Source organism: Octodon degus, unplaced genomic scaffold (genome assembly GCF_000260255.1).
Source record: "Octodon degus isolate 3935 unplaced genomic scaffold, OctDeg1.0 scaffold00075, whole genome shotgun sequence".
Taxonomy (NCBI): Eukaryota; Metazoa; Chordata; class Mammalia; order Rodentia; family Octodontidae; genus Octodon; species Octodon degus.
Genome location: NW_004524651.1, coordinates 3,098,979 through 3,123,346, shown reverse-complemented (window position 1 = coordinate 3,123,346; position 24,368 = coordinate 3,098,979). Strand labels below are relative to the sequence as shown.

At 49.3% G+C, this 24,368-nt stretch overlaps 1 protein-coding gene across 6 annotated transcripts in view; it reads left to right on the top strand.

Moving 5' to 3' along the window:
* The window catches only part of Greb1l (growth regulation by estrogen in breast cancer 1 like), a 213,995-nt gene extending 194,162 nt beyond the window's left edge, over positions 1-19,833 (top strand). For 3 of the 6 annotated variants that reach the window (XM_023720352.1, XM_023720355.1, XM_023720351.1), the window contains 13 exons: positions 352-467; positions 914-1,206; positions 2,007-2,479; positions 2,557-2,659; positions 4,007-4,162; positions 4,284-4,423; positions 6,158-6,623; positions 9,042-9,207; positions 10,004-10,231; positions 11,064-11,205; positions 13,759-13,959; positions 16,012-16,150; positions 17,177-19,833. In XM_023720352.1, coding sequence (XP_023576120.1) covers positions 352-467; positions 914-1,206; positions 2,007-2,479; positions 2,557-2,659; positions 4,007-4,162; positions 4,284-4,423; positions 6,158-6,623; positions 9,042-9,207; positions 10,004-10,231; positions 11,064-11,205; positions 13,759-13,959; positions 16,012-16,150; positions 17,177-17,340 — 2,787 coding nt within the window. In that variant the 3' untranslated portion in view covers positions 17,341-19,833. The remainder of the gene's footprint in view (positions 1-351; positions 468-913; positions 1,207-2,006; positions 2,480-2,556; positions 2,660-4,006; positions 4,163-4,283; positions 4,424-6,157; positions 6,624-9,041; positions 9,208-10,003; positions 10,232-11,063; positions 11,206-13,758; positions 13,960-16,011; positions 16,151-17,176) is intronic. The other 3 variants (XM_023720354.1, XM_023720353.1, XM_023720356.1) reach the window with 3 other exon arrangements.
* Positions 19,834-24,368: the final 4,535 nt, after the last annotated feature.

Sequence of the window (24,368 nt, the reverse complement as noted above, 5' to 3'; positions counted from 1 at the left end):
TAAAACAGTCATTTTGGTCAACTGCCCTTCAGGGCCAGCCCATCTGGGAAAGAAGGCACAGTAGGGAGCCCAGCCAGATCCCAGGAGCGTCTGGACACTAGTTGGCATGTCACCATGGGTTTTCTTAGCTTGCATGGGGAATGCCTGAGCTGGACCAGGGTCTCCTATTTTGTCTTTTGAGATTAAAAGCTGAAGGCCACATTCTCCTAGACTTATCTCGTGTATGCTTTTTAAAGCCGCAGTCAGAAGACGTGCCCACACATACCTAAAGAGATGAAGAAACTCTAAAAAGGCGGAAGCTTGAACAAGGCGTTTGAGTTTTAATGGCATCGTGTGGGTCTCGTCCTACAGACGTGGCGGGGAAACGAGCTGGAGGAGTGGGTGCCGCGGACGTATCAGGACCTTGAAGGACTGCCGTGCATCGTGATCCTGACTGGCAAAGACCCGCTCGGAGAGACCTTTCCGAGGTACGGCGTGCGTGACCCGTTGCCCACGGTGGCTGCCGCGCCTCCTTCATGGGTCTAGTGGGCAGCGAGGACTGTTTTGTGCAGGGCTGTGCCAAGCAGAGCCCTTCTGCTGGCCGTACTGCGGGGGCGCCCGCGTCTCGGTGGACGGGGGGGGGGGGGGGGGTTCACGTTTGGGAAGAGCTGAAGCAGGCACCAGGGGGTGCTGAGAGGAAAAGCAGGATCTGATATCCACACGGCCACCATCTGGGTGCACAGACTGGGCGGCAACCATGACAGCCGCGATTGATGCTGCGCACTGTGCCTTTTGCCCGTGCCATTCTCCCTCGACACAGCGAAGCGCAGAGTAGAGGTCGCAGCCTCAGCTGACCCGAAGCCCAGGGCTGCTCGGACTCGGGCCCCAGGCAGGCTGCGCCCAGCAGGCCGCCGACACTGCGGTTTCCGCATAGGTCCCTCAAGTACTGTGACCTCCGCTTAATCGACTCGAGCTACCTAACACGCACCGCCCTGGAGCAGGAGGTGGGCCTGGCCTGCTGCTACGTCTCCAAGGAGGTCCTGAGGGGGCCCACAGCCGTGCTCGACCTCAGCGGGAAGGAGACCGAGAGGCCGCTGGCCAGTGAGCACGACCTGGAGATGGACCGCGACCCCGACCCCGACCCCGACCGCGACCCCGACCCCGACGAGCTGCTCGCCGACCTGGAGCGGCCGCAGAGCAACAGCAGCGCCTTCACTGGAACCTCGGGTCTGTGCCCCGCTCCTCTTTTTCTGGAGGGGGGAAGAGGAGGTACTGAGTCCGGAGACCCTCAGAAGGGCTCAGGGACCGCGACCCCAAGAAGCTGAGAGGGGCTTGGTCCCTGTCGCAGTGTTCGCAAGAATGAGCCATGATTTCAGTGAATGCCCAGGGGCAGAGCCAGGCGCAAACCTGTACTCCCAGCGCTCTGTAGGCAGACGCAGGAGGATCGCAAGTTTAAGCTCAACCTGAACAGTGTAGCAACTGAGCCAGACACAAAAGCAAAATAAAAAAAGACCAGAGGGTGTAGCTTGGTGGACCCCTGGGTTGGACCCTAGTCCTGAAAGGGAAGCTTTAGCCCTCCATCAAAAGGGGCTGCGTGGGGCAGCAGGGAGCAGGGACGCCGGTTCAGAAAGGCCACCACTCTGTGGGGACTGCGCAGTGCTCGAGACCTGCACCACCTCATCCTTCCCCCCCCACACACACACACGCCGGTACAGACTTCCTGCTGTGGTCTGGAAAACGAGGGTGCGGCCCTCGGTGCCTGGGCGCCTGCTGTTGTGAGGGATTTGGACTCGAGCTGTGTCCCCTGGGCCTGGAAGCACCACTGGGTACAGGCAGGGCTGTTGCCAGAGGAGGGCGTGGTGTCCCCCGGCCATGCCACCAGCAGGCAGGGCAGCAGTAGGGAGGCGTGGGAGGCTGAGGGCCTTGGCAGACTGCAGCTGCGTCCTCAGCCCATAGCAAGCCGGCCTGGCTCTTTCGTGCTTTGCCCTCCTCAACAGGAGGGAATGTTGACCCACGTCCTCTTCCAGGTTCCGTCATGGAGAATGGCGTGAGCTCCTCCAGCACGGCTGGCCAGGCCCAGCGACGGCCCGCGAGCCCTGGCCCCCAGAGCCCAGCCAGCAGTGCGGGGCCCAACGAGGCCGGCGACGCCCCGCGCCCAGAGTGCGACTCCAGGGGCTCCGCTGCGCCTGGGCCCAAACCCCCGCCGCCCGTGCTGCCACCTGTGGTGATCCTGTCACGCGCCGCCTACCGCCTGCTGGGCGCCCCGCGCGGCGCATCATCTGCGCTGTCCTCCTCCCTGCTGCCACATGCAGATGTGGCCTGGGTGAGCGCGCTGCGGCCGCGGCCGAAGGGTGACGCAAGTGACGAGGAGCTCTCACGCTACTACCGGCGCTGGACCACAGCGCGACAACACCACGCTGACCACGGCCACAGGCCTGACGCCGCAGCGGGCGCACACAACGGCCACCCGCGCCGGCTGCTGCTCACCGGGCCACCGCAGGTGGGGACAGGACGGGACGGGGTGGAGGGGATGGCGGGACTGGCCAGTACCCGTGTGAACGCGCCTCTCCCGAGCAGGTGGGGAAGACCGGCTCCTACCTCCAGTTCCTCAGGATTCTCTTCCGCATGCTCATCCGGCTGCTGGAGGTGGACGTGTTCGACGAGGAGGAGATTAACGCGGGTGAGAGCGCTGGCCCGGGTGGCTGTGTGTTAGGGACGGGGTCTCGCGGACTCCCTGGCTCAGCCACCAGTGCGGCACTCTCCGCGGGGCCCCAAGCACGGCCATGGCCGCCCTGCTGCCTAGAGTGGGCGCTGTCCATGCAGCAGGGCTCTCTGCAGAAGACAGGGCTCCTAGAGTGGCCTGCTCCGCTCCAGAGCCGGTACTAAAACCCCAAATACCCTTTGCTGCTAGGGATCTGTCAGGGCAGCTGGGGTCATTTTGGTCCCTGAGGATGACACTGCCCCTTCCCACAGCCTCCAGAGCCAGGCAGCTTCGGAAAGCAGAGGGTTCAAGGCCGCATGACTGGTTTAGTGTGGGCAAGAGTGAGAAAAAAATACCCTTATTAATCATCCTCTGCGGCTCCTGCTGTGTCCCTCCTTCCAGTTTCCGCACAGATGTGTGACTGCACCTTCCCATTCACACCTGTGGCCCAGCTCACCGCAGGTTACCCAGAACTCCAGGCTGTCCTAAAAGCACGTCAAGTCCTCAAAGGGGGGTAGGACCACAAGGCCAGAGCCAAGGGGATGGGAGCCAGGGCCAGGTCATCTGTGCAGCTCCGGCACCAGTCTCCTTGCTTGAATTTTCTTCTGTTCAGCACCTAGCTCTTCTCTGCCCCTGCACCAAGGGGTGGAGGCCCGTCGCTCTGCTTTGTGTGCTTTTCCCAGGTCAACACCAGTCACCATCCTTGCAGTCAGGGAGGCACAGTGACAACTTCTTAAGCTTCAAATTCTACATGATACTTGAGTGTAAACTTAGGGCATACACATTAACAGTGTATTTGTCTTAGATAAGAGCTGTATTTCCTGTCCATGGGCTTGATTTATCTTCTAGGGTACTGAGAAGTGAACTTTCTACTACACCCCCCCAGTCCTTACTTTTTTGATGCAGGGTCTCAATAAATTGCCCAAGCCGGGCTCAAACTTGCAAATTTCCTGCCTAGCCTCCCAGAGCGCCAGGATGTGCCCAGGGCCTGGGCCCCGCTGAGCCCAGCCTCAAGACTCGGACTAGCACATGTGCCACAGAGGCCCCAGGGCTTCACCTGTGTGGCAGGCATGGCCACACCTCCAAACTTCTTGGGTATCAATCTCTTGAATCTCACAGGTGAAAGTCTAAGCGTATAAAGCAGTGATGAGGTACATATACCATTCATGCCACTGCAGCCACTTGCAGCATGAAAGCCCTGAAGCTCGCCATCTGTGGTTCAGTCTTGGGCCGGAACGGACATGTGTGGGGGTCTGGGGTTGGTCTGAAGACCCAGGGTACCCAGCAGTTACAGCTCTTCTACCTCACATCCATCTCTTTGGCCAGACCACAGCGAAAGCAGCCTTTCCAGCCAGGCTGATGGGGAGCCGTGGCCTGACCTAGAGAGCTTCAGCAAGATGCCTTTCGACGCGAGCGTGCACGACCCCAAGTACCGCCGCATGAGCCTGGTGTACACTGAGCAGCTGGGGGGCATCAAGCGAGGTGGGAGTGGTCGACAGTTTGGAGGGGGGCTTCTCTGGCATAGCCGGGCACTTCTGGGATCGGAGGAATTGGGTCCTGCAGAGCCCAGGACAAATGGGTCTCTGCTCCACCCACCACACAGAGGTATCACAGGAGAGCAAAGGCCAGGAGCCGCGGAAGCGAGAAACCGTGTCCATGATGCTGACCCAGTACGCAGCCTACAACACTTTCCACCACTGCGAGCAGTGCCACCAGTACATGGAGTTCACCGCTGCCTCCCAGGTGTGCACCCTGCACCCACCAGAGCGCTGGAGATGGGTGGGACTCGAGGGTGAGGCAGTGCATCTGTGGTGCCTTCCCAGGCCAGGCAGGGTGCTGTCCCATCTTCATTGTCCTGCTGGGTTGGTATCGACCATGCAGCCAGAGCTGAGGGAGAAAGGTGCATGGGAGAGATAGCCATGGTACTGGGCTATGCGCTGTCCGTTAGTGCTGAGTGAACCCCAACCCACCCCGTGATTCTGATCCAGGCCTGTAAGTCCTAGGTTTTAGAAAATTTCTGAACTAAAAACCCCCTTTATAGTTTCAATGGAGCCAGGCATTGATGATAGGAGTACACGCTGGCCAGGCTATTCCCTATGACTTCCCCCAATTCACCTGGGAACAACTCTTGGTTCTTCGGGGCTTTGTAGAGCAGACTCCCTGAACCTGCTGCCAATCCTCAGGACCAGGGCCTCACACTCCCCATGCGCCCCAATATAGACTGGGGGCAGTGGTGCATGCCTGGAATCCCAACAGGGCTGGAGGCAAAGGCAGGAGGATTGCAAGTTCCAACCCACTGTGGATAACTGAGTGACACCCTGTCTGGAAATATCAAGGGCTAAGGGATAGCCTGGTGTGAAGGCTTGCTCACGCTTGGCACCACCACATATATGTACAGCAAGGTGCTGGAAGGGTGCATAGAGAACTAGCACACACATCTTTTGTATCAGGTTTATTTTCTTGTTAGGCTGCTCCAAAATCAGCTCAGTGATTTACAGAACATACGTAAGTCTGATCAGGGCCTGTAAGTCATAGCTTTTAGAAAATTTCTGAACAAAAAAATCTCAGTTTATAGTTTCTATGTGATTACAGAAGAATTCCATATTTATGAAGCAAAACTCGAATTAAGAAAGAATAGTTTTACACAAAATCCAGTATCTAGGTTAAAACTATTGGGAAAGCTGATAAAATTTCTCTTATCCTGGGGCTGGAGTTGTAGCTCAGAGGTGGAAGCCTTGCCTCACATGCATGAGGTCCTGGGTTGGATCCCTGGTACAACAAAACAAATCTATTATCTGTATTGTCTGCCCCTTAAATTCCACCTCCCCATCCCCCAGGTAGGTACCTGGGATTGAACTCACACCCTTGCACTTCCCAGAGAGGCGCTTATTTTACTGAGCCATCTCCCCGGCCCTGTCTGCCCCTTAGAGACCTATCATGTCGGTGGTCCACAGACAGATTAGGGACACCATGCAACTTTCTAGCAACTTTAAAAATAGTTAGGGCCGGGGATTTAGCTCAAGTGGGCATAGTGCCTGCCTAGCAAAGTGCAAGGTTATAAGTTTAATTCCTGGTACTGGAAAAAAAAAACCTATTAAAAATAGGGTAGACTCCCATTTAAGAGAGCTCATCAAGGGAGATGAGCTCTGGGCTAACTGAAGTTAGGAAATCTCTGGGCTCTGATACAGCCAAGAAGGCAGAGGCCCAGAAATGTCTTAATGACACCAGACCTAGCATCTCATTCACCCTGCTGTGCCTGGGGACAATGTGTCTGTGGGGTGTATGACCCCTAGGCCACGAGGAATGCAAAGCTGATGCCAGCCTACCACTTTGCCCATCAGTGGCAGCTGCTAGAGGACAAGTATGTGTGGCAGCCACACAAGCTTAGTCCCTTTGCCCCCAGGCCCCCGAATCCTGACGAGTGGCCTGGGAGCCCGGAAGCTGAGCTCTTCTTCCCTTTCCTCTTCGCAAATGTAGATGTCAGACTCCACCCTTCACGCATTCACGTTTTCCTCCTCTATGCTGGGAGAAGAGGTGCAGCTGTACTTCATCATCCCTAAGTCCAAAGAAAGTCACTTCGTCTTCAGCAAGCAGGGCAAACACCTGGAGAGTATGCGGCTGCCTCTGGTCTCGGATAAGGTGGGTCAGGCCGGGCGAGGCCCGCGGCCGCTGGACTGGGTCTCGTCTCTCACGGTTTTACCTCCCTTTTGCTCTATCGTTTTGCTTCCTTTTCAGCAGAATTTGAATGCAGTCAAGAGCCCTATTTTCACTCCTTCCAGTGGTCGCCACGAGCATGGACTCCTAAACCTTTTCCACGCCATGGAGGGCATCAGCCACCTTCACCTGCTGGTGGTCAAAGAATATGAGATGCCGCTGTACCGCAAGTACTGGCCCAACCACATCATGCTGGTGCTCCCTGGCATGTTCAATAACGCAGGCGTAGGTAAGGGGCTCCTGGGCTGGGGGGCAGCCACAACACTGAACGCCACTCCCACGCAGGAAGCCTCGGAGGTCCTGACCTCTGCAGAGCCTCCTGCCAGGGGTCCACTGTCTCCCCTTGGTCACTGGTGGGTAGTACCCTGGGAAAGGCTAGGTCTTCCCTAGTAGCTGTGTTCCAGCCGAGCACTCAGGCTGAAACTGACAGGACAAGGGGCCTGAGCAGGGATGCATTAGCAGGCTGGAAGGGGCCTCTTGTGCCCCCCAGGGGTTCAGAGCCCTGAGATGCCCCAGCAGGTGCTGTGCAGCCTGCACCAGAGCTCAGGGAGCGCTGCTGCCGCCCTGATCACCGTCTGCCCTGGCAGCCTCCCGAGCAGGCGCTGGGCCGCACCCGGCACTGCCTAGGTAGGCCTCCCCCATCCCTGTGGGTGCCTGAGGGGCATTCTATTTCTGGAATGGAGGCATCTCTTCATGTGCCTGTTGGCCACCCATGTAACCACAGAAAATGCCACCTCCTGTTCTTCACCCATTGTATAGGTTTGCTAAGGGTTTGTTGTTAGACAGAATTAACTCCTGACCAGATATATTTGTAAATACCAGATGTTCACCCATTTCGTGGGCTGTCTTTCCATTTTTTTGTCCTTGCATCCACAAACGTTCTTTGATGAAATCCACCCTGTCCATTCTTTTAGTACCTGTGTTTTAGGTATCTTTTTTGGTGCCAGGAAATACACTCGAACTTGCACTTGCCAAGCAGGCACTGTGCCATGCTGTATCACCAGCTGTTTTAGGTATCTTATGTATGAAAGTACTGCCAAATTCAATGTCACAAACGTCTTCTAAAAGTCCTATAGGGGCCGGGGAGTTAGCTCAGTAGAATAAGTGCTTGCCTGGCAAGCACAAGGGCCTGAGTTCAATCCCTGGTTCCACAAAAATAAATGAATAAATAAAAGTCCTAGAGTCCTAGGTTTTAAGCTGTCTTTAATTCCATTTTCATTTTTATAGTGTACAGTGAGAGTGCACCCTTTCTTATGGATGTTGGTGTTTAGGCTTTGCAGTACCACCAGTGGGACAGACAGTCCTGTCCCCTGTGCATGGCCTTGACGCCCTTTGTCAAAGTTCATCCGACCATCAGAGGAGGGCTGGTATCCAGGCTCTGTGTGACTGCCTTCATGAAGTCACCCAGACTGGGCCTGAACTTGAGATCCTCCAGCCTCAGTTTAGGGTGCTAGAATTAGCGGTGTGTCCTACCATTCCTGGCTGGGATTAAACTGTTTTGGGTTTGTTTTTGTTTGTTTGCGGAACCGGGGATTGAACTCAGGCCCTTGTGCTTGCCAGGCAAGGGCTTATTCTACTGAGCCATCTCCCCAGCCCCAGTTCATTTTTAACTTATAAAAATTCAACTAAGTTTTGGTGTTTTATCTGCAACATTGCTTGAATTCATTTCTCGTAGGATTTCCTGGAAGTTTTACTATTTTTGCCACCTGAGGTGTGCTGTCTGGGGTCAGCATACCTCCTTATATCTTCCTGCCCAGTGGAGGTAACCTTTCCTTATGTAACCGTTCTGCAAGCACTCCTAGTACTGTCAGTAGAAGTACAAGTGGGCGTCCCTGTCAACCCTCTCACCCTGATTGCCATCATGGCAGCTGTTTCCTATGTGGCCTTTATACCTTTAGGAAGGCAAAGTGCCAAACACTTGCTCTTCGAAAGTAGCTTTTCCTGCATCTCATTATCACTGCTTATCTACTCAAGCAGTGTCGGGCTCCTCCATATACTCAATAGCATGTTTCAGGCTCCTTGCTTCATCAGCGTCTCTATTTCATCTCATTTTAGGGCAGGCCACTTGTTAAAATGGGTCATTTCCTAATGATTACCTTAATCATAGCCAACACTTTCGACCCTTGCCCTGTAGGTTCGGTCTTGAGCACCGCCCAACTCAGGCCGTCATGACCTTCTTAGAGGTAGGGATCGGAGACTCAGCAGAGCCGACTTGGGCAGGGTCCCTGGGCTAGGAAGCAGTGGAATCAGGAGTGGCCTTTCTAGTCTCTTCTCACCATCCCTTTCTCCCTCTGGCAAAAAGCAGAGCTAAGGAAAGGTGGCAGGATTTTCTTCAGAGGTGCTGTCGCCCATGTCCTGAATGCACCTCCCGGGGTCCATGGAAGTAGCCTCCCCCACTGTGGCTCTGGTTATGCCCTGGTATAGGGCCTGCGTGTGGCTGCTGCCTCAGAGAACTTCTTGTGGCACCTTAGGGACCAACTCAGCAGCAGTGCTTCCCAGAGGCGGCAGCCACACCCTACCCAAAGAAACTGGCTCCTTGCCCTGCTCCTCCATGCCCTTCACAGTGACCGGGGCCAGGCCGCCTCCCGGTGCCCACGTGCTGCTTCCTGGCGCGAGGATGTCTAGCTGTGGTCATGCTGCCTTCCAGGTGCTGCCAGATTCCTCATTAAGGAGCTGTCGTATCACAACCTAGAGCTGGAGAGGAACCGCCTGGAGGAGCTGGGCGTTAAGCGCCAGTGCGTGTGGCCTTTCATTGTGGTGATGGATGACTCGTGTGTCCTGTGGAATATCCACAGTGCTCAGGAGCAGACCAGGTAGTGACATTTCTGAGCCTTCTGGGAAAGACTGCACATGTGGACGCTGGGTGGTGCGGTGGGTCTTTCTGCTTAGAGGCAAGGGGACCTCTTCTGCCTCACAGTGTGGGGTGCTTAGAAACTGTTGTGACACCAGCATTCCTCTATAGACTGCTGCATCCGAATCAGAAAACCTGACCATAGTGCCAGCTCTGGCTCTTAACTATGTGGGTGAAGTCAGGTGCTTTCACCTCAGTGCCAAGTCCATTACCTGTAAAGTTGTGCTGTGGTTCTCCTCCTCAACAGTGCTACACCCCTGGGGGTACTGCTGATGTCACAACACCAGGGGTGGTGGCCATTGCTTGCAAAGGCTAGTGGGGCTAAACCCTAAGTCCCACACAATAAATAGCCCTAAAACTCAGTAGTGTCCTCCCTGTGTCAGGTGACCCTGAAGCCCCTTCAGGCAGGTATTTTTGTCCCTGTTTTTGCCATAGATTTGAAGCCAGGGACATTTTCACCCATGCTTTCACTGTGACCAGAGCAGAGAAGCATTCTTTAGTGGCAGTAACTCTGGTCATCTCTTTGGCAGACAGGAAACAGGTCCCTGTTTCCTTAAACACTGCACTTCTCTCTTCAAGTGAGAAGTCCCATGGTGAAGGCAGCCCTGTGGGCAGTGTGGGGCCACAGGGGTGCTGAGCTGACCACCCTCTTCTCCAGGTCAACACCAAGACCACCCCCTGCTGCATCTGTTCCAGCATAACGAGCCCACAGTGCCAGCCCGTCCTCAATGATCCTCTCTTGCCTTCGCCTCTTCTAGCCAGTCTGTGGAAGCAGGAGTTTCCAGTAAGAACGTGTCCTTGAAAAGTGTCCTGCAGCATATCGAATCGACACCGAAAATCATTCACTATGCGATCCTGGGCATACAGAAGTGGAGCAGCAAACTGACACCTCAGAGCCTGAAGGCCCCATTCTCCAGGTGCCACGTACACGACTTTATTCTCCTCAACATTGACTTGACTCAGAATGTGCAGTATGACTTCAACAGGTAGGAAGGCTCCCAAGGGAGGCAGTTCTGGAGGGCCTGGGGTTTGAGGCCCGGCTCCAGCTTTGGTGGTGCTTTTATTATTCTGTCTTAGAGCCTAAGCTCCTCAGATAGGCCAGTGATGCTGAACCTTTCAACACTTTCAATGATAATCAACAGCCAGGTATGGCACACGTGATTCATCACCAATTTGGGGTCATTAATAGATGTTACAGTGTAAGATCCTTAGGAAAGACATGCAAGCCACCTTTACTTTCAACAGAAACTAAAACAGACCCCAAAATGGTTGAATTGATCCAAGTCTGTGTGCACTCACAAACAAGCAAGACTAAGCCCTCAGTCACTTTGAGAATTCAAGGAAATCACTTTCCCCAAATGTTAAGACCCAGAGGCCGAGGTCCTGTCGGAAAAGGCAGACAGGTGAGCAGGCTGCCTTGGGCATGCTTACTGCATAAACTGTGTCCTTACCCCTGGCAACCTCAGTGTGCCCAGCAGCAAGGCCAAGGCCCGAGAAGTCCCTCTCTGTCCCCCTCTAACCTGGTCACTGCTGCTTCCGCTTGCACATGTTTGGCGTGGCAGGTGCACTGCCCTCTGTGGAGCCAGAATCTCGGAACATGCCCGGGGCCCTTCTGCCCAAGCACACAGGACTCCTGAGACCCTTGTTTCCATCCGTGACTTTACCACAATTGCCAGGGCAGTCTGGGAGTCAGTGCTGAGGGCCAGCTCCACCAGGGCCAGGTCAATTATTCGGGGTGCTCCTATCAGCCACCATTTGATCTCTGTGCACAGTTGTGACAGGCAGTCAAGAGTACCCATCGCTGTGGTTGTGACTTAGGTATTTCTGCGAAGATGTAGACTTCAACCTGAGAACCAACAGTAGTGGCCTGCTTATCTGCCGCTTCAACAACTTCAGTCTCATGAAGAAGCACGTGCAGGTTGGCGGGCAGAGGGACTTCATCATTAAACCAAAGATCATGGTAAGTCTCACAAGCTTGACTTCACTGTTCAAAACAGGTAGTATGGGGCCGACCAGATAACTCAGTGGATTAAAGCACCTGCTTAGGCAGACACCGGGCCCAGCTTGCCATGCTGGGCCTGCCATGCTGGCCCTGCTATTGGGGTGTGCTGAGACGGTGAATGAGACTGGATGTGGTGGCGTGCGCGTGTAAACCCAGTGCTTGGGAAGCTGAAAACAGAAGAATCACTACAAGTCTGATCTGTGTAGTGAGACCCTGCACTAAATACATACATAAAATGTTATGGCTCACATGATGACTACAGTGATTCAAGGCTGTTTAGCAGAAGCATCACAGTAATGGTGGTTTTCCAAACTGACCCTGTGGTCCATAGTAATTATATGGAATGACTTGTACAAGACCTTAAGAATGCACTCGTGTGCCATCATTTAAGGACTGCCAGACGGGGGGGGGGGGGTGCTGTTCCCCAAAGTACACCTCGCTTAGGCTGCCCGACAACTACAGCTTAGGTACTAACATCCAAAGGTGTATGGGGAGAAAGGCTCTTTTTTATCACCAACTTGAGGAAGGCAAAAAGTGACTTTCATTCAGTTCAGAATGTGTCATGGGCCTTCTTGAGACCAAAGCCCAGAGGCCTACAAGCCTTTCTTACTGAGGTGGTTTTCTTAAGAAGTGACCTTTAGTCTCTAGTTACCATTGCTTCCATGCCTTCTCTTTCTCTTTCATGTTAATAGTGGTTTCTCCCTGGGCACAAACAGGGCACACACTTGGCAAAAGGGACTTCCTGTTCCCTGCCTTGTCTGTATCTTCATTTAACTGTACTAGAAAGTCGGGAACCATCTCTGCTCCAAAGACCACTCCACAGCCTGGCAGACAGGCAGGTCTTTTTTTTTTTTTTTTTTCAGAACTGGGGATTGAACTCAGGCCCCTGAGCTTACCAGGCAAGCGCTTATTCTACTGAGCCATCTCCCCGGCCCCTCCCTGCAATTTTCTCATGGTTACTTTACCAGTTTCTCACTTCCCATCCATCTTGACAGTCTTCTTCATATATGTATTTTTTTTTTCAGCATGGTGCAGTTTATGGTAGAACTTAGCCTTGAGGCCCATTTTACTTTTTATTATTTTGAACATTCACAGGCTTTGGCTTTTTTCTTTTTTCAAAATAATATCCAGTATTTACAGTATAATTCAATGTATTCACCTCATGGTGTGGTGACAGCTGCAGGGCTGCTGCTGGGTGCGGCCTCTAGAGTGGAAAAGCAGCTCTCAATTTTCAGGCCTTAGAGACCCACAAGTAGCCTCAGCTTGTGGGAAGTCCAGTAATTTCTTATGAATACTGTGTCTTTGTTCAAGATACTGGCATGAAGCAATTTACACTAAAAAGAGAAGTAGAAAGTCCCTCTTGCCAAAGTGTATGCGCTGTTTGTGCCCAGGGAGAAACCACTATTAACATGAGAGAGAAAGAGAAGGCATGGAAGCAATGATAACTAGAGACTAAAGGTCGAGGCTGCAGCCCCAGCCCCAGCCCCAGCCCCAGCCCCAAGGGCCTTGGAGTTGACCTCAGGCCATGAATGGCATACAAGTGTTCTTCCACTAAACTCCATCTCAGCCCTTTTTAATTTTATTTAATTTTTACTTATTGAAGATAGGATGCCTCTAAGCTGCCCAGGCTGGCCTCAAACTTGTGACCCTCTTGCCTCAGCCTCCTCAGCAGGTGGGGTTACAGCTGTGCAGCACCACACACAGCCCAAGGAAGTCTTAACATCAGCTTCGTTTGTTACCAGAGACTCACCTAGAATCACAGCACAAACTGACAATTCAGAGCAACTGTTCCTGCAAACTTAGCCTCAACCATTCCATCAGGGATTAGTCATGGGACAGCCATATGTTACAGCAATGCTCCTTATTAATGCCTGAGAAAAATGTAATTCAGAAATGCTTGTCAGGTCCTTTGCAGATTCGCTTTTTAAGACAGTAGTGCAGACCAAAACCTGTAAAGAGAACTGCACGGGCCACTCCGAGATTTACAAACATCCAGTCACTCACAGCAGCAGACTACCTAGCTGAACACAGAAAGTGCTTTGAGGCTGGGAGCCAGAAGTAGACAGTAATCAGCCCATACACACTGGACACTGTCAGGGACTTCCTGTTGGGCCTTACTTTCCAAAAAACCTACTTCCCACTTTCTCCTGCCTGCTGTATGTACAATTTACATTAAATACTACTGTATCATTCATTCCCAAAAGAGGAAAATGCAGGACTAAAACTGAATGGCACACACTAGAACATAGTTTATCACTGTGCTGTTACTAACCCAGCAGTTCCCCTCACTTTTAATTATCCATCAACTGCAGGCTAAAGATGGTCTCAGCTCTGGAGACTACACTCCTGTAAACAGTTATGACAGAACACTGCTACAGTGTCCATGTCTCCTAGCAAGCCTAAGTTATGAACTTGTGTGTGCGGAGGCAGTCGGTGTAGGGCCAGTCCCTGGGGTTTCCGAGACGCAGATGTGGCCGCTCCTCCAAGCCTGTCTGGGCTGGCTCATTGCAGGCATCCGAGAGCACGGCTCCCATCGGGCCCCTACAGTACGTGTGCGCCCCTGACAGTGAGCACACGCTGCTGGCTGCCCCAGCCCAGTTCCTCCTGGAGAAGTTCCTGCAGCATGCCGCCTACAAGCTCTTCCCCAAAGCCATCCACAACTTCAAGAGCCCCGTGCTGGCCGTCGACTGCTACCTTAATGTCGGGCAGGAGGTAAGGGTGGTGGGTGGCACTGTACTCACCAGCGTTCACCCATTTCCTCCCTTGGTGGCTTGGTTTGACAGGTTAAGTAACAGAAGGGAGCCTGTGACATGCTCTGGAAAGGCTCACACAAGGGGATGGCGACCCATCCCCAGCCCCGTCCCTCTTGCTATACTGAATGAGCAGCAACCATGCATCTTTCAGCCCTAATGGCTGGCCCTGATGACCTCAGTGGTGGTGGCCACATAGGGCCACTGTTCTGGCATTGCAGGGCTATCCTGTGCGCAAGGGCTATGCTAGGGCACAGCCATGGGCAGCTGGCGCTCCTCCCCCTCCTGCCTCTAACATTCTCAAGTTCTCTGGGTTTATTTTTATTTTGTTAATTTTCACTTGTACTTCCAGCCTTCTGCCATTAAGCTGTCCCTTAAAATTATATTTTAGGGCCAGGGAAATAACTCAGTGGCATAAGCACCTGCCTGGCAAGCACAAGGTCCTGAGTTTGATCCCTAGTACCAAAAAAACAACAACAACAAAAGATTATTTTTTAATTTTAAAAAATTATTTTTGGGGCTGGGGAAATGGCTTAGTAGAATAAGTACTTGCCTGGCAAGTGCAAGGGCCTGAGTTCATTCCCCGGTTCCGCCAAAAAAAGAAAAAACAAATTATATTTTAGAGTTTCACCTATACTACCTTCATTAATGTAATATGTCCTCCTTAAAATCACTAAGTTTTTTTTTCTTTCCCAACATGGTCTTGCTATGTAGTCCAGGCTGGCCTCAAGCCTCCAGGAGCATCATACCTGAGCATCCTAGGTGCTAGAACTATAGGCATGTGCCACCACACCAGGCCTGGTTCTTTATAAGAAGTAAATCCACCTGCAGCAGGAAAAAAAACATTTCATTCCACTACATCTTCTAGGGTTTTCACTTTGTGTGTACTGAAAAACATATAGGTCTGTACACACACTGTTTAACATATCCAGGCCAAAATTGTATTCAATTTTGGAAGTTTTAATATTCATGATGTTTCAATAATCTATGTTGTGGTTGGCCAGATAGCTCAGTGGACTAAAGCACCTGCTTAGGCAGAGCACAGCGGCCAGGTTTGATACCCGGTGTGCTGTGCTGGCCGGGCCCCCAGGGCACACTGAGCGTGGTAGCCACTTGGGAGACTGAAAACAGGAGAATCAGTACGAGTCCTATGTGTAGTGAGACCTTGTAGACCCTGTACTAAATACATTAAAAACAGTAATAATAATCTATGTTGGGAGTTGGGCCATGACAGATTTTTCATAGACAAAAACTATTCAGATGTAATCGTAATAGTCTTGACAGTACCTGTGTGCAGTGCAGCAGGCCTGTAACCAGTAAGTACACTGCTGTTTGACCAGCAGTCTCACCTCTGCAGCTGCTACTATTGAACACTTACTGAGAGTTCATACCAATCATTTCATCCCCCCACCAGGCCTATGAAAGCTACCACTGTGACCTCCAAAATGGGCAGCTTAAGTCATTACAGCCACTAAGAAACCCAAGCCGGGGGGCTGGCACCTCTGGCTACCCAACTCAGTAAACTCCCACTTCTCATTCACTGCACTGGGATTTCCATCATAAATCTGTACAGAGGCCATACAGAGCTAGGCGTTTGAATCCATGCTGTTTTAAGCTTCTATCCAATGGAACTTTTAAATATAGCTAATGAAAGGCTGATCAAAAATATTTAATCTTTCATAGATATGTCTTTTTTTTTTTTTTTAACAGAACTGGGGATTGAATTCAGGCCTGCTATGCCTTCTTAAAGGGTTGTTTCCTTTAAATGTTACACTGTCAGAAGGAGCGGCTATTTCTTAGTTTTAATTTGTCATACCCTTTTTTTCTTATAAAAAACACACAGTCTTTCAAGTTAAAATTTGGCAAAGTCCAAGAGATGCAAAGTTTAAATAGCCCCACACTCCTCACGGAGAAGGGTAAGCTCTGGGCCTTACCCTGACAGAGGAAAGCAGGGCTCAGCCACTAGGCAGCTCTGCCCATCTGATACCACGCTCTCTCTGCTTGCTGCCTGCAGGTGGCCATGTGCTACGTCAGCTCCAGACCACACTCCAGCAACGTCAATTCTGAAGGGGTGTTTTTTAGTGGACTTCTCTTGTACCTCTGTGACTCTTTTGTAGGTGCTGATCTTCTTAAGAAATTTAAGTTTCTAAAAGGTAAAGCAAATTTAATATCTTGATTGTCAGTCAGTGTTACTCGTCCCCACTAGAAAAAGTTCAGAGTTAAAACACCTCATAAAAGAACGTCCTTTAACATTTAATTTGGCCAATAATCTGGGTACCTTAGTTTTAAACCAAGGCCATTGACCTCTGTACTTGGGGGAAGGGGAGAGTTCAGTCACTGTTATGGTTTTTTTCCTGGTCTTTTTAAAACAGGCTTTATGCAGTTCAAGCTGGCCTCACTTTGTAGCCCAGCCCTCGAACTTGCACTGATCTTCCTGCCTCCCAAGTGCTGGGATTACAGGCATGTGTCACCGCATCCAGCCTAAGGCACTATTATGTTACATGCAGGTGAACATCTAGATTTGAGAACATATTAAATAATGAGTTTTTGCAAATCAGGTTAATAAGTCCACTTGTGCATGTAGTATGTTACCAGCGTACACACGCTGAAAGGAGGGAGTACTGTTGTAATGTGGAGGCACTAATGTACTGCTTGGGCCAGAAATTGCAAATTTGTGTAATTGCATCCCTCACACATAAACCCTTAGTTAACTATTCTGAAATACATATTAAAGTTATTTGACAGAGACACATCATACAAAGAGCTAAATTTACCTCTGGACTGCAGATTAAACATCACAAATAAAAGGATGACCTGTGAGTCAGTGAGAACAGAGTGTGACATTTCTGTGGGTGGTGGGAAGAGCTGTCGCTGGAGGCACACAGCTGGCCCTCCACTCCACAATACTGCCCATCCTAAGGAGCAGTGGAGGACGCAGTCCTTAGAACACAGGTGAAAGCACTGGTTCCTAGGGCAGGTGGCACTGTGGGTGAGATTTCTCAGGACACACTCTTAAACCCTTCAAGCCCTAACACTACTCACTCAAAACAATCCTGATAGTTTACTTACCTAATCAGCTGCTTCTCAGAGGTGTCGGTTTGAGACTGAATCAGAAATGTCAGGTCAGGGTCCCCCTTTCAGCCCAGCACCTAAGACACATTTCTGCCTTTTCCTGGAAGGTGCTACCCTGTGTGTCATCTGCCAAGACAGAAGCTCCTTACGGCAAACAATTGTCCGCTTAGAGCTGGAGGATGAGTGGCAGTTCCGCCTCCGGGACGAATTTCAAACTGCAAACAGCAGTGAGGACAAGCCTCTCTACTTTCTCACAGGACGCCATGTGTGAGCCTCGAGGAGACCAACACTAGCGAAGGGACAGCAAGGTGGGGCAAGATAGAAACAACTGGGGATTTTTTTTTCTTTAAAGTACAATCACTGTGGAGCAAAGTGCAACATATTTCTACTATCTCCAAAGAACTCCCCAAATCTGACCCAGGTCTTTGGGGACATCACAGTCCTTCAGGTCTGATTATAGGACCTTTGGTTCAGGTGAACTTCACCACAGACGGTTACACAGTGAGGATGCCGTCTGCCTGTGGGAGCGGAGGAGACAGGCGTGGAGAACCCTGGAGTCAGCAAGGATTTCCTACTACACTATGCTAGGGGAAAGTGTCAGCATTAGCCAGCTTGACTGTGTCACAAGTCACACCGCTGGTGTGGAATTACCTGAAGATTAATGTTTGAGGCCTAAGCCCTCAGCTTCTCTTCAGATCTGTACTTTGGTACAGTATTACTCAGGGGTCTGATATGATAGAATGTAGAAGATATTTGTATTTAAAAAAAGAAGTAGCTTTGTCTTTCTGTGCAGTGTTAGTTTAAAATTTATAATCTTGTATGTATTGATGAAATTTGGCAAAATTTCCACAGGAGTTAAAAGTTTACTATTTAAACTGAACAAGTAAATCAGTAAATGCAGAGCAGGCATTGTATGCAAATGAAGCTTCTCCTAGCTCACTTCCTATGCTTTTCCCCTTCCTTTTAAAACTCTTCCAAGTCTTTAAGTACCAGTCACGGTTATTAACCTTGTGCAAGAACTCCATGCGGTACCAGCAGGGCCAGCTCAGGGGCTCACAGCAGTTAACCTGCACAAGTCCTGGCTGGGCAGCAAAGGTAGGGCTGTCACCAGCAAACCTAAAGTAAAGGCCAGGCTGAGGTCCCGCTGTGTAGTGGAGCTAAGTCGTTTCTGTCAGGGACTCGGGCAAAGCTTCCTTTAAAAGAAAAACTGTGTTAGCCACCTTACATGGACAACACAAACTGCTGAAATGGGAAACACAGCCACAAAGAGAAATGGGACTTCTACCAGTGACTTTTTGGTGAGGATTAAGGAAGATTCCAGGAAGTCTTTGTGACTCTTAATCAGCAGGTGGTATCTAACCAGTATCAACTATAGGAGGCCTAAGTTTCTATGGCTTTCTCATCAAATATTTTAATCAAATCCTGATTTTTAGAAACCGTTCTAAAACAAACAGTCAATTGGAAGTTTGTATCACTCTAGTTCCTGTTCTTAAACAATCTGAGATTTTTCTCATTAGCCCATATGTATCACTTTATCCCCATTTAAAATGGCCATACTTGAATCTCTCTTGCAAAACTACTGAGAGGCCCTTCAAAGCCTGCATTTGCTGAAAATAGTATTAACTGACCAGCTTTATTATCTTGTGATAACAAGAAGTTTACAGCTAGTGAAAAGATGGACTCTATTAAGACAAAATAGACTGCAGACCTCTTGGTTTTTAACATCGCTACTTATGATGCTTTAAATGTATTTTGAAATGAACAATTCCTTTTAACTCTATTTTTAATTGTCTTTCAAAGAGGACCTGCCTTACACATGCTTTAAAAACTATTCCTTCAATTAAGTACAGCTCAATTTTTGGCCAAGAGGTACATTCTGAACAGCTGGGTTGAGTTATGAGTGTATTTCACATGTTCTGTTTCTTTAAAAAGGACTGATATACGTGATATCACGAGTTCCATTGTTTGTGCAATATTCCGACATTTACTACATAGAGGAAAGAAAGTACATGAAGTAATTTTAAAACAATTGTACCTGGGGCAGACAGCCTCTTAAAGTTTCTTTGGGCTTTGTAACTTCATGGTCTAAAGAACGTTTCTTAAAGTTGTTTTAATGCTAGTACTGCATGTTAGTTAGGGCTGCACTCTGTAAATTCAAATGATTATGAGCTCATAACTACTGTCCAACTCTAGACGACAAACGTCAGAAGAAAGCTAAAAGGCCATCACCCCAATGAAGAAATCCACACTGATCTATTCTTTTCAAACCCTAGCTTATTAAGGCTTGAATCTTTGAAAATCTTTTTATCAGTGTCATTCTTTAAAGAATGTTAAGTCCTCTTGAAGGATAAAATTGCACAAGCACAGGACGCCATGATCTGTTAATATATGTCTCAGTGTGTTCAGTGTTAGGCTTTTCTACCCTGTAGACACTAATGTGGGGCAAGTAGGTTTGCAAGACCCGCACGGGAACGCACCTCGTGACCAGCTGAACCGCAGCGTGTATGACAGTTCACAGAGGTTAATGCTGAACGTAAACTAGAAGTTAGAACTGTTGTAGTTCCTTTGTTTTTGCTGTAATTTATGCAACTGCTTTTTGTGACTTAGAAAAGGGAACACCTGTTATTTTATTACTGTAAAACTTAACCAAAATTTGGTGAATTTCACTAGTCAGTCTACCTCACATTTTGTTTATGATTTAAAGTTGTCTTGTGTCAACAGTGTGTTCTTGTCTTTTCATTTAATTTGGTGAATGTATTAAAATCCTCTCCTGTTCGCACCTCGAAAAAGTTTGCTTTCTTTCAATAAATACAATGAGCTTTCTAATAACTCCAACAATGTCCAAGAAAGTCCCCTCATGATAGGCTGGATGGCTATAAGAATCTGCTATTCTTGCACAGAGATCTGAGAAAGTGCTAAATATTTGTTGAACAACAAAAACTCTGTAGCTTATTCAAAGCAGATACATCCACATAAATCTACAGACTGAGGTGCGGATTTCTATGCATATAATTACAGGTGACAGATCCAGAAATTATGAGCTATTATTAGATATAGCCACAGTGCGTCCCCAATCTTTTATTTTATAGATGGCAACTATACTCACTGTTATCCTGCTCTGAAACGTAACTTTGGGTTGCTTGAGCTGCGTAGTAGGATGTAAGGTGTTACTCTTAACTTTCCATTTTCTACTTCATTTTACTAATGCTTGAAAATAAATAAATGGAAAACGGTTTTAACTGTAATACACAAAGAGTAAGAATGTGACACAGAATCCACAAACACATTCTTCTAGGCCAAAGAACCGCCCCACCCCCACCCCAAAAAGGGCAGTAAGTATCTCCAAGCCTGATGATGGACTGACAGAAAACGTGGCCTGCCAGGTCCAGTCCACATTCCTACCTCAGAGAAAGTCACACTCAACCACTATTATGTTTTGTGTCTAGCTGTCCCCCTGAAGCCTCATGCTGTCATGGGGCAGACTTCTAGAGTTTGTGATTAACTCATGATCCCCTGGGATTATGGTGTGAGTACTACACCCAGCCTGCGGACAGCCTGAATGCAACATAAGGGAAACAGACTTGCTCTCTGTAGCCACCACTACTACTACTACTACTCCCTTTTGCTGCTGCTCTTTGCCGCTGCCAAGAAGAGTTCTGTGCCATGTGCCACTCTGCCTTGGAGCCAGGTGAGTATGAACTGAAACCGCCACTGTGAGCTAAATAAACCCTTTCTTCCTTCATTTTGGGTGTTAAGTATTTGTCCCGGAACAAGAGAAGAGTGACTGAGACAGTGACTACACCAGAACAGCATGGAGAACAAATGCTCCTCAGGCTCCTCTTGAGACAGGGAGACTGGCACGGCACGTCCTCTGAGTCTAGAATACTGCTAAATGAGGCCCCAACTTCACAGAAAAAGCCATAGGTGAAGATGACTGCAGGAATGGTCTGTAAGGTCAAAGAAAAGTCATTCACATAATGAACTCCTCAAAGCAAGTATCTACTTCAATGAACACAACACAATGACGGGGTGTAAATTGTATGGGAAAAAAAGGCAGTAACTAATATTTTCAACCACTCTGTTGCACAAATAGTCCAAGGTATTTTATTTTTGTGAGGCGGGGGAATAAAAATCGCTTTCTTGGACTTGCTCTCTGTAGCCACTGTTGCCACTACTCCCATTTGATCTTGCTGTTTTCCACCACCATGAACTGCTATCCTCTGCCACGTGCTGCTCTGTCTTGGCGCCAGCTGAGCATGGACTAAAACTTGCACAAACTGTGAGCTAAATAAACCTTTCCTTCTTCTAAAAAAAAAAAAAAAAAAAACCTCTTTCCTTTTCTGTTTTTGTTCTGTTCCTGCCAGAAGGCTCAGGAGCCTGAAACAGATGGAAGATACTTCTGCAATCGCTACTCCCAGCAGTCTTAACTTTAGGCGAACTACAGCCGGACTGCAATACGGCCGTATACCCATCCAGAGCAATGAATCTGCTCGCTGGGCAGCAAAGCAAGCAAAAACAATTGAAATACCACTGCTGTGCCCAGTGTGGTTACGCATGCCTGCAATCCCAGCACTCTGGGATGCTGAGACAGGATGACGATGTCTGAACCCAGCCGAGGTAACTTGGCAAGACCCTCAAACAAAGGGGATATTCCGTGATGGAAAAGCCCTGGATTCCATCCAGCTGTGCTCAACTGTCTGTAACAGTCATATTCTTAGCATGTAGGTTAATTTCTCTTTTGAACAAGATAAACTGGGAAGACAGTGCTTTTTCTAATTCTTGTGAAAGAGAACCATCATGTCCACACAGGTAAGGCTAGACGTTTTCATAAAGAACCAACAAGGGCTGGTGAGATGGCTCAGTGGTCTAAAGCACCTACTCAGAACAAGCTCAGCCAAAGCACAGGGACCACGGTTCAATCCCCCAGCACCACATGCCAGCCAGCCCCCGCCCCCTGGTGGGCTGAGCTGGCCACACACAAATAAATAAATAAATAAATAAATAAATATTAAAAAAAAATAAATAAAGAACCAACAACAGAACCATACAAGGCTGGATGTGGTGGCACATGCCTGTAATCTCAGCACTTGAGAGGCTGAGGCAGGAGGATCACTGTGAGTTCAAGGCCAGCCTGGGGTACACAGTGAGGTCAAGACTAGCCTGAACTATACACTGAGACCCTATCTCAAAAAATGAAAAAAAAAAAAAAAAATCATATACTTTTCCATAACTGGCAATTAGAAAGTCCCCCCTCTGAAGCTCGGCAACAGGCACAGGTCTAAACACAAAGCTGCTGCCACCTCTATAACCCAGACCCAGACGCTGCCCTCCTGCCGTCTTCCGCTGTGCCAGGGCAGTGCCAACCATCCTTCCTATCCCAATTATTCCCTTTCCACTCATCTCTGACTTCAGGACCTTGCTCAGTCCTTCTCAGGCACTCTTCTGTGAGATGCTCACAGGATAGTGTCCCCCTAAGCCTCTCTTTGTGCCTTTCTAAACCCAAGAAGAACTCTTCAGAACCTTCGAGTAACTAAGCTGGTCAAATTCATCTGTTCAGTCCAGACCTCTCAATCCCTGAGCTCACATCTCCAAAGGTATAGCAAGCCCGCAGCTCCCCTTGGAGGGGCAGTTTCTATAAAACACGGTGCAGACAGCATGCTTGGGGTTCCAGCCCCACTGTCGCCCACCACACCGAAACCCTGACACAAGGTGAGCTCTCACTCTCCCACAGGACTTCCACATCTCATTCCCAGATGTTCTCAACAGTCAATGCAGCCAGGAGATTCCCCAGGCCAAAACTTCCACTTACCAGCATGCTTTGCCAATGTCCCTTCCTGGCCAGTTAAAAGCTTCCACTGCATGTCTACAAACTATTATAGCTTTTGTTTTGTTTTGTCTTATTGTGTTTATAATATGAGGTGCTGAATCCAGTGCTGCTGATCTCAGTCCCAGCCCTTATACAATATGACTTTGATACAGTTTCTTGGTCCAGGGGCCAGGGAGATAGCTCAATAGAATGAGCAAAGCACCTGCCTGGCAAGCACAGGGTTCTGAGATCAATCCCGGGTACAGAAAAAAAAAAAAAAAAAAAATTCATGGCCCAGTATTTGCCTTAGCCTCCCTAGCAGGCCTAGCAGTAAGCACCAATGACTCCAGTCAGCAGTCCCTCAATTATCTTCAAAATTCCAGACTCTTGTGCCAGGGATACAGGTCTGGGGCACAGGACCTGCCTAGCAAGCACAAGGTCATGAATTTGATTCCCAATACCAAAAAACAATTTCCAGATTCTTCACACTGAGCTATATTCCCTGCCCTTTTTTGAGACAGGGTCCTGCTAAATCACTAATCTGTCCAGGCTGGGCTCCAACTTGTGATCTTTCTGCCTCAGCCTCTTGGGATCACAGGTATGTACCACCACTCCTAATTAAAACTCCAGAACCTTATTTTGTAGGACTTTTTTTTGGGGGGGGGGTGGCTCAGGCTGCCTTAAGTGCGGGTGTGGTGTGGCATGTGGAGCTGGGGATCGAACCACAGTCCCGTAAGCCTGACTCGGTTTGCCTACGCTGGTGCTTAAACAACTGAGCTAACCAGCAAGCCCCCCAAGATTCTTATCTTATAAAACCTACTTACTAGTGGTACCATGATAAATAATGTCACACGAAATACACGGTCTGACACAGCAAACACCTACACGAGGTATCTAGCATTTATAACCAGACTGCAGAACTGGAGGGGCTGAGTTTGCCAGAGGAAATGCTCTCATTGCCGCACTCTTCTACCCATACAGAATTACTGAGCTTACACTACCGTACAAATAACACAAGTTAGCTGGGTGTGGAGGTGCATCCCTATAATCCCAGCACTTGGGAGGCTGAGGCAGGAGGATCACTGCAAGTTCAAGACCAGCCTGGGCTACAAAATAAGCTCAATGCCATCCTGAACTGCACAAAGATCCTGTCTCAAAAAGACAAAATTAAAATTAAAATTAAATGAGCACAGCCAATCACTCGGGACACAGGAGGACCAAAAGTTCACTACCAGCCGTGGATGAGTAAGAATTCAGTGCTAGCCTCGATCCTGTCTTGAAAACTAAAAGTCACAGAAATAACCACCACCACAACAAAAGCACCAGTATGCAGGGGATAAAGCCCTAAGTAAGGCCCTGAACTGCAGCCAGTTTTTAACAGAGATACAGTCATTTCTCATGCTCAGGCTCTGCCCTTTATTTTTATCAAAGACTGGAAAAGTAACATGTTACTAAAGTAATCACAAAAGAATCTGCCATCTGCAGAGTACGTT